Here is an 8,104-nt window from a genome sequence, read left to right on the forward strand (position 1 = left end):
CATGCTAGACATGAACAGATTTGTGTATTTAAAGACCACCTGTTTCTACAATAGAAAAGGCAGACTTCGACAGACAGTATTTCAATATACTTGGTTGAACAGTTACTTCTTTGTTCCTCAGTACACCCTCGAAGCCTCCTTTAATTCTCAGCTCTCGCCTCCTCTCAGGAAGAGCAGGCCACCTGCCAACTATCATATCTATTACCGATAACGTGATTAGCACCCTGCGAACACGTTACATTTAATATGCATCGTTACCTGTAATGTAGCCTGATCAGCTATCATATGTTTAAGTTTTGATTGCCGCTTTTTGGCATAACTTCGGCGAGCCCATTCTCTTACAGTGAGAGGGATAACGGTTGTCTGTCCAGACCTCAGTCTCTGGCGTTCACGATATCTGCGCATTTTTTCTCGAGAGAAAGACACCCTTGCAATGGCAATCTCTGCAATTTGACCATCTTGGTCTTGATTGCATTGCTGAAGCTGGAGTAATCTCAATTGTTTTTTTTTTTTACGACATTTGTGAGCTCTCTCAGTACTTGAACTGGGAAGTGATGGAGTTGCTTGAGGAGTCCTGGTTTGTCTAGCTCTGTACTTGTGCATACGTTTCTTGGCTGCTGCATTCTTTTTTTCTCGCTGGAGTTGGATATCTGATTCCATAATTCAGTAGATTCTGTTGATAAATTAGCTCAGATAATTTGTGTAAATAGTTGGATGGGCAAGCAATATTCGATTTGGAGTTTTGAATATCATACATTTAGAAGAAATATTGAAGCTAAAAGATTGTGGAATACAGTAAAGAACAATATCATAACATAGAAAAAGAAGAGAATTGTTGATTATAATACAAGTTATGTGGTCATTTGGATATTAGGGTTTCATTGTCTTAGAGGTAGGGTTAAGAAATATGCAGGTGTAATGGTTGCCGTTGCAGAAAAAAGGTCACACATTTTGTGAGAAAGCTGGTTTAGAAGCTAGCCTTCCGGAACCATACAACTCTGTAAATTGAGAGTTGGTTTCCAGGTTGACACTACTACTCACAGAGGTATTAGTAAAAATAAACCAAAAAAGATGAAAAAAAATATATATATATATGAGAAATTGTGTTTATGAATGTAGTTGTAGAGGAAGATGGCTGTTGATGAAGGGAGGGAGGGAAGGTGAGGGAAGACTGCCTTATATAAGGAGAGCGGTCGAATGGACTGCCTCTTTCGGTAGAGGGGAAATAGGTTCCAGAATCAGGTGTACTTGAGGATTCAGGGCTCAAAATCAACTTTGGGGCTTGTATCGCGATATCATAATATGTGAGGTTGAACTATGAACAAGTCATGTGGTATCACTCGGGGGCATCACTCGGGTGGAGGGCGTTTGTCTCTCCGGATCCACTCTAGTATACTCGAGTGGCATATAATATCAACGGCGCAAGGAGAAAGTGAAACAAATTGCCCAAAGTCCTCGAAGTCTTGAGGGGCCCGTGCTAGTTAGCTGTACTTAATTTCTAGAGCCTTTAGAGGATGATGCCGGTGATGCCTATGACAGTATTATCCAGAAGGTGATATTTTGCCAGAGCAAAGAGCTTTATATCCCCATCTGCGCCGCCTGGACATGTTGCCTTCGATATCGATTCAAAGAGGTCCCCATTTCTATAAGCGGTGAAGTATGCAGGACTATTCAAGTAATACCTAAAAAATCCGATATGGTAGCTAATATACAGTGAAAGGTCAAGCTCTCAGCCCCTCTAGCGACTCCTTCAATCTCTCCCAACCCTTCGTATCCTCCCAATTCTGCCTCCCTTGTCCCATTACTCCTCTCACCGTTGTCCTGGCCTTAAACCGCCAGTCCTTCGCAACAGGCTCACCAGCGCCTAGCCCCTCGGTCCTCTCCATCTCCCCCAAGCTCTGATACGCATCAACAAGATCTATCGTAGCATCCACTAACTCATCCCATTCCCTCTCCGTGCCGTCAACGATGCTCGGTCTGCTATTGGCTGTTCGCCATGCTTTCTCTTCCGCATCGAGAGCGTCTTTAGGCTTTTTCCTCCAAAGTGCTAGCTTGGCATAGATTTTCCAGAGGCGGCCGTCTTTGGTGATCAATGGGACGATGTCCTTCTCCATCAATTCGACCACTATCCTTTGTAACCCGGGTTTCTTGGGATCGTAGCCGGTGGGGTTGTTGCCCTCCAGATCAGACGTGATAATGTGCCGCACAAGCATTCCGAGAATATCGACGTCAATTGCTGTCTCCCCCGCCGAATCCTTTCTTATCTCAATGATCCTTCGCAGGGCGATAGCCACGTCCGAGTACGCCGGTGGACTAACGCTGGCGGAGATCAGCAGGAGGTTCTCCCATAACCTCCAGGAGTCATTTTTCAGACTGGTGGCCTTTTTCAAAGCCCGCAGAGCGCTTCTCTTGTTGTTTTCTTTGTCCACAACCATTTGGCCTTCGATCCCATTTTCGTAGTTTGTTTTTTCGTCTTCCGGATCTTGGCCGAGGTCGGAATTTCTCCACTCGCTCTGAGCTGGAAGCTCAGTCTTTCGCCTTAGCAATGCGGTTGCGAGATTGCTCCAAGCCTCGGCGTCAGTCTCGTCGAGCGAAACGGTCCTAGAAAATGCCTCAACCGCCCCCTCCCAATTTTCCAATTCCAACCAGCAACAACCTAGCGCAAACCAACTGGGGCCATTCAGTGGATTCTGCTTAAGTGACTCCGTATACGCTTCAGCGGACTTCTGGTACTCTCTTTGCGAGAAATAGTGACGTCCGAGTGATCGTTTCGCCCTTGCGTAGCGGCCCTTACTCACTTCCCACGCTCGTTCGTAGTGATTGGGATCTTGATCGATATCGCCAAGAATACACCATAGGCGAGGCGCATTAGGTGGAACAGGCTCAATCTCTTTCCGGCCATCCCCGCTATCATCCCCGGATTTAAGAGGATAAAATAGTTGATCCTGGATTACCGCCCGAGCTTTGTCCTCCTTTTCGGTAGCTGCCCAGCACAATGCCACCTCTGCCCACATCTCCAGCCTTTCGTAGATCCCAAGAGCTGTTCTTATTCCGCCAAGTGATATCCACCTTGAAGCCAACTCCGCCTCTAGTTCCCAACGGGTTGGGACCGACAACTGGTGAATGTAGAGAAGGCGTTCTTTTACTGGAGCCACCTCGTCTTCTTTCGGTTTTGGCAAGAAGGTTGAAACAGCATTATTCGAGTCGTGTGAGATATCCGCACCGGTCGTATCTGCGATGACTTGGTCAACGACTGCTTGAAGTTGCAGGAGCCCTCTCTCCACTGTCCGGGATTTATATCCCTCGATGCGACTACGTATTAGCAAGCCCAGGGTGTAGATCTCCCAGTTGACACTGTGTTGTAGAACCCGCTCCGCATACGGTAACATCTCTTCTCTCGTGATGCCATCCGCAGGGTTTGTGTTTTTGATGGTTTCGGTAATCAGTAATAGAATCGCCGCGTCTAGTGGTTGTAATTGGGGCTGGTTTCCTGGATCAAGTGAAGTTAATTCCGCGGACAAGGTGGATTCTGCTTGAACTTGGGTTGACTTTGGTGTAAAGGAAATAGCCTCCAGGATTGTGTCGTCATTTAGGTCCAAAGTCTTCGGCTTAACTGCGACCTTGCTGGGCCCTCCCTCTGCACTCCTTGCTAGCACGACCAGTTGGCTTGTATCGGTTTGCTGAAACTTGGTTCGCTTTCCCAACACTCCTGTAATGGCGTACTTCAGTCCAGTAATGCTTGCCGCCTCCTCTAGCCCTTTTAACGCCTTAGAATCATAACTGAAATAAGTGTCTATCAGTGCTTTCTCGATCAGATATTTCGCTCGAAGATCCAAGTCTTGACTCGATATATGATCAAGGAGTTTCTCTATATCTTCGTAGATAGCATTGTGTAGAGTTGCAGTTGCTTCAGAGAGAATCCTCTGGTGAAGGAAATTTACTCGAACTCTCCACCATGGGAGCGTCTCCAGCTTTGAATCCTTCTTGAGCACTGATGAATTCAGTACAACCTTTCCGAAAGCCAAGAGGAGCACATTTGGGGTTAGGTGGTAAGCAGTTTCTCCATCCACAGACAAAGAAGCAATAATGGACTTGGAGAGTTCTTTGCAAAACCCAGGTTCTTCAGCCAACTCTTCAGGGAGAAGTGCTCTCTCGGGAGAAAACGGAAGTGGAGGTCCGGTGATGTTTGACTGAATAAAGGCTCGGACCCCGGCGATCCCCATACACATCAGAGTGAAGCCGGATATGTCTGTAGTAGATAGTTTTTGTTCAAGAAACCCAGCATAGTCCTTAGTACTCCGTAGGTATTCAACGTCAGAGTCGTTGCAAATTGCAAGATCAGCAACCACAGCAGCTCTGGGCAGGCTCCACGGGAAAAGGTACTCGAAGTTGCTCTCGCTAAGTTCCTGCAATAATTCCAGGTTTGGGTCCGCATGGGTTTGTTCTGTATCCGTTGGAGAAGGGTATTTCGAGTCAAAACCATGGATCAACGACCATTCAGCAGTAGCCATTTTTTTTTCGGCAGTTTCCACGAGGTAGAATGTAGGAAATGGGGAATCAAAGGTGAGTGGAGAGAAAATAAGTGTCCCTCGCACTTGTGCATACTCAAAACAAAAAATACACCCATAGAACAACTTTAGCCATGAACGGAGGAATGGTGGGACCCTTAAGCCGGGTAACCTTGTTAACAATTGGTTCCTGCCTGAAGCTCCCTGCATTCTTCACGGGCCCAAATTTTGAGCCTCATCGCACCTAATTCTCTAACTCCCAAATTATTTATCTAGACGATGGGATAGTAGCCGGTCATGAAATATAGGTGAATTGTAATCTTACAGAATTTTTTGGCCTGGTGCAGTATAATTTAGTTGTTGCTCATGTACCTACCTCCATTTAAGATGTTGTGGGATGACTGCCTTTTGTCTAGCATAGAAATAAGGTGAGAGCGAACTATCGACCAAAAAACCCCACCACCCCACCTCAAAACCACGAATTATAACAAAAAATATTCCCATAAGGTGTTATACAGAAATCATCATATCACGTCGCAAATATGGCACCCCGCCGTGAAGATGAGCATGAGGACGACGAAGAGATTGATTTCACTGGTAAGAAATTTTCTTCCACCCATTCATCCCGAAGTTAGGGACTTGCACAATTCTGATGGGGCACACTTGCATAGATCTCAGAGAGCGGTACGAGGTTCAGCTCGATGAAGGACTTGATACCTTCGTTGTTGTCGATGGATGCCCGAAGGTTCCGGCTGATAGTAGACCGAAACTGATCAAGTTTTTGTGCAAACGTTTGATGGAGGTTGGACGTATCAGTCAGGACTCTGTTATTATGCCTCTTAACGAAGAGACGAACACGACCGAAGGGTAAGCACCACCCCCGCAACCCACCACGCGGTTTGAATATTAAAGGTCACTAGATACGCCTTCGTTGAATACAATACCCCCGACCAGGCCTTGTTAGCTTGCAAGCAGCTCAATGGAATGGCCCTCGATAGAAAGCATACCGTTTCTATCAACAAACTTACTGATATCGAACACTTTGGGCGAGAAGGGCGTATCAAGGAGGAGTATGTTGAACCTGAGATTGAGCCTTTCGCCGAACAAGAACACCTACGCTCCTGGCTCAGTGATATCAACTCCCGCGACCAGTTTATCATGTACCGCAGTGAAAACGTTGGAGTCTTCTGGAATAAGAAGAAGGATGTACCGGAGCCTGTAATTGATCGTGCAGGATGGACAGAGTCATTTGTTCAATGGTCACCACAGGGCACCTTCCTAACATCTGTTCACGGTCAGGGTGTGCAGCTATGGGGCGGCGCAAGCTGGAAGAGAATCATGCGCTTCGCCCACCCAATAGTCAACTTGGTAGACTTCTCGCCGAACGAAAAATACCTAGTTACGTGGTCTAACAAGCCTATCTCCATCCCCGAGAATCCACCCCCAAATTTCCCTCTAGGACCTGACGAAGATGGAAAGAGCTTTATTATCTGGGATATCAAGACCGGTAACCTCTTGCGATCCTTCACCTCTGTTGAGGTGACTGGTGACCGTGATGCCGAATTGTTCGAGAAATCCCGTAAGAAAGTTTCGTGGCCGGTGTTTAAATGGTCCTCGGACGACAAGTACGTTGCTCGGGTTGTGCCTGAGCAGTCCATTCAGGTTTTCGAAACTCCAAGCATGCTATTGCTTGGAAAGAAAGCCATCAAGATCGAGGGTGTTGTCGATTTCGAGTGGTCGCCATCTATTCCCACTGCCGAGAAAGGCAAAAAGGAACCAGAGCAGTTGCTTTGCTACTGGACTCCTGAGATGAACAATCAAACTGCACGTGTTGGTCTAATGAGCATTCCTTCAAAGGAAATCATCCGAACACGAAATCTTGTCAATGTGTCAGACTGCAAGCTCCATTGGCAGTCAGAGGGGAAATACCTTTGCGTCAAGGTTGACCGACACACAAAAACCAAGAAATCCATGTACACCTCCCTGGAGTTCTTCCGTGTCAAAGAAAAGAACATTCCTGTCGAGATTGTCGAACTAAAACAAGTTGTCATCAACTTCGCCTGGGAGCCTAAGGGTGATAGATTTGTCTTCATTACCGTCGACGAGGCTATTCAGGGAGCTCAGGTTGCACCCAAGACCTCGGTCCACTTCTATGCACCGGAGAAAATCAAGAATGGTGTCGGCGAATTTTGTTTAGTCAAGACGGTTGAAAAGAAGAACTCAAACGCCATCTACTGGTCACCAAAGGGTCGCTTCGCCCTCATTGCCACTGTTCACTCTCAGCAGAGCTTTGATCTCGAGTTTTGGGATTTCGACTTTGAGGGCGAGAAGCAGAAACAGGACAAGGCTAGTAAGAATAAGGATCTTGCTGCCAACCTCATGCTTATGGGTACATCCGAGCACTATGGTCTGACTGATGTTGAATGGGACCCTACTGGCCGATACGTCGCCACTAGTGCGAGCATGTGGAAACACGCGGTATTTCACAGTCACTCATATCTGCTTAATCCTCTTTTACTAACGATTACAGATGGAAAATGGCTATCACCTCTGGGACTTCAAGGGCTATCTTCTCCGCGAAGAACACATTGACAAATTCAAGCAGTTTTTATGGCGTCCCCGCCCTCCTACCATGCTCTCCAAGGAAGAGCAGAAGCAAATCCGCAAAAATCTCCGTGAGTACAGCAAACAATTTGACGAAGAGGATCAATTCGAAGCGGATGTCGCAAACAAGGAAGTTCTTGAAGCTCGCAAGAGACAGCTCGATGAATGGCGTGCCTGGAGAGCAAGAATTGAGAAGGAGGTCAGATGGGAGCGTGTCGACCTCGGCCTTCCCGAGGACCCAGAGGAAGCCCTCAGGGAAGCTGCCGGCGAGGAGGAGGACAAGGTTGTCGAGGAGATTATCGAGGAGGTCATCTCTGAGCACGAGGAGGAGATTGCGTAAACATTTATTTTTCCCCTTATCTTCGCTCTCCTTTTCCCACATTCAATATTCCGGGCGGGTTGAGAGTTTCAATGTTTTGTGAAAATATCAAAAAAAATCTAGCCCAGTGTTCTACATTTAATCTACCCCGACGCTCGTTGATGGTTCCTGTACAGATACTACGTGTAGGCCAAAAATTTCTTGGGAGTTATCATAAGATCATCCGAGTGATACTTTGTGAACAAACACAACAATTCCAAATACTGGGGCCAGGCCAACCCAAGCTATCCAATAACTGACAAAAGCCGGCTGATGCCATGGTGTTTCTGAAGACAGAGCTTAGCAAATGACAGAGACAAAGTTATTAAATTAGAGAGACGACACCCATTCTAATTGTGAGTATTGAAATCTCGAAACGCGAATACATTTTATCAGCCCCAACTACCCCCGCACCCCTGAAGAATGAAACTTGCCAGACTAGCAGGCGAATTGCAATAGATTTTGTCCCATTTTATTCATAAGGCAAGCTGCAATAAGAGTAGAGCAAGAACCCGAACAACTGGGCCTCGTATGATACTAGGATGTTGTAATTGCCTCTCCCGGCAAGGTCCGATGATTTCCTTTTTTATTTGCCTCTGGAAGAAGGATTCCCGGCGTGATTCTGCCCTCTTCG

The 8,104-nt window shown here is 46.6% G+C and overlaps 2 protein-coding genes; one reads left to right on the top strand and one right to left on the bottom strand.

Moving 5' to 3' along the window:
* Window positions 1-1,653: 1,653 nt before the first annotated feature.
* On the bottom strand, window positions 1,654-4,601 carry GSTUM_00005361001 (uncharacterized protein). XM_002837441.2 has 1 exon: window positions 1,654-4,601. Exon 1 carries the CDS (start codon window positions 4,509-4,511, stop codon window positions 1,722-1,724), a length of 2,790 nt encoding a protein of 929 aa, XP_002837487.1. The 5' UTR covers window positions 4,512-4,601; the 3' UTR covers window positions 1,654-1,721.
* Window positions 4,602-4,971: 370 nt separating this feature from the next.
* On the top strand, window positions 4,972-7,452 carry GSTUM_00005362001 (uncharacterized protein; the record flags this gene model as incomplete). XM_002837442.2 has 6 exons in its annotated part: window positions 4,972-5,105; window positions 5,180-5,285; window positions 5,311-5,317; window positions 5,359-5,375; window positions 5,429-6,986; window positions 7,039-7,452. The coding sequence occupies exons 1-6, from the start codon at window positions 5,051-5,053 to the stop codon at window positions 7,450-7,452; spliced, it is 2,157 nt and encodes a 718-aa protein (XP_002837488.1). The 5' UTR covers window positions 4,972-5,050.
* Window positions 7,453-8,104: the final 652 nt, after the last annotated feature.

The sequence above is a fragment of the Tuber melanosporum genome (assembly GCF_000151645.1).
Source record: "Tuber melanosporum whole genome shotgun sequence assembly, scaffold_19, strain Mel28".
Lineage (NCBI taxonomy): Eukaryota > Fungi > Ascomycota > Pezizomycetes > Pezizales > Tuberaceae > Tuber > Tuber melanosporum.

Bases quoted from the DNA above. Each gene is read 5' to 3' on its own strand.
- GSTUM_00005361001 (XM_002837441.2), bottom strand. From the start codon at position 4,511: ATGGCTACTGCTGAATGGTCGTTGATCCATGGTTTTGACTCGAAATAC.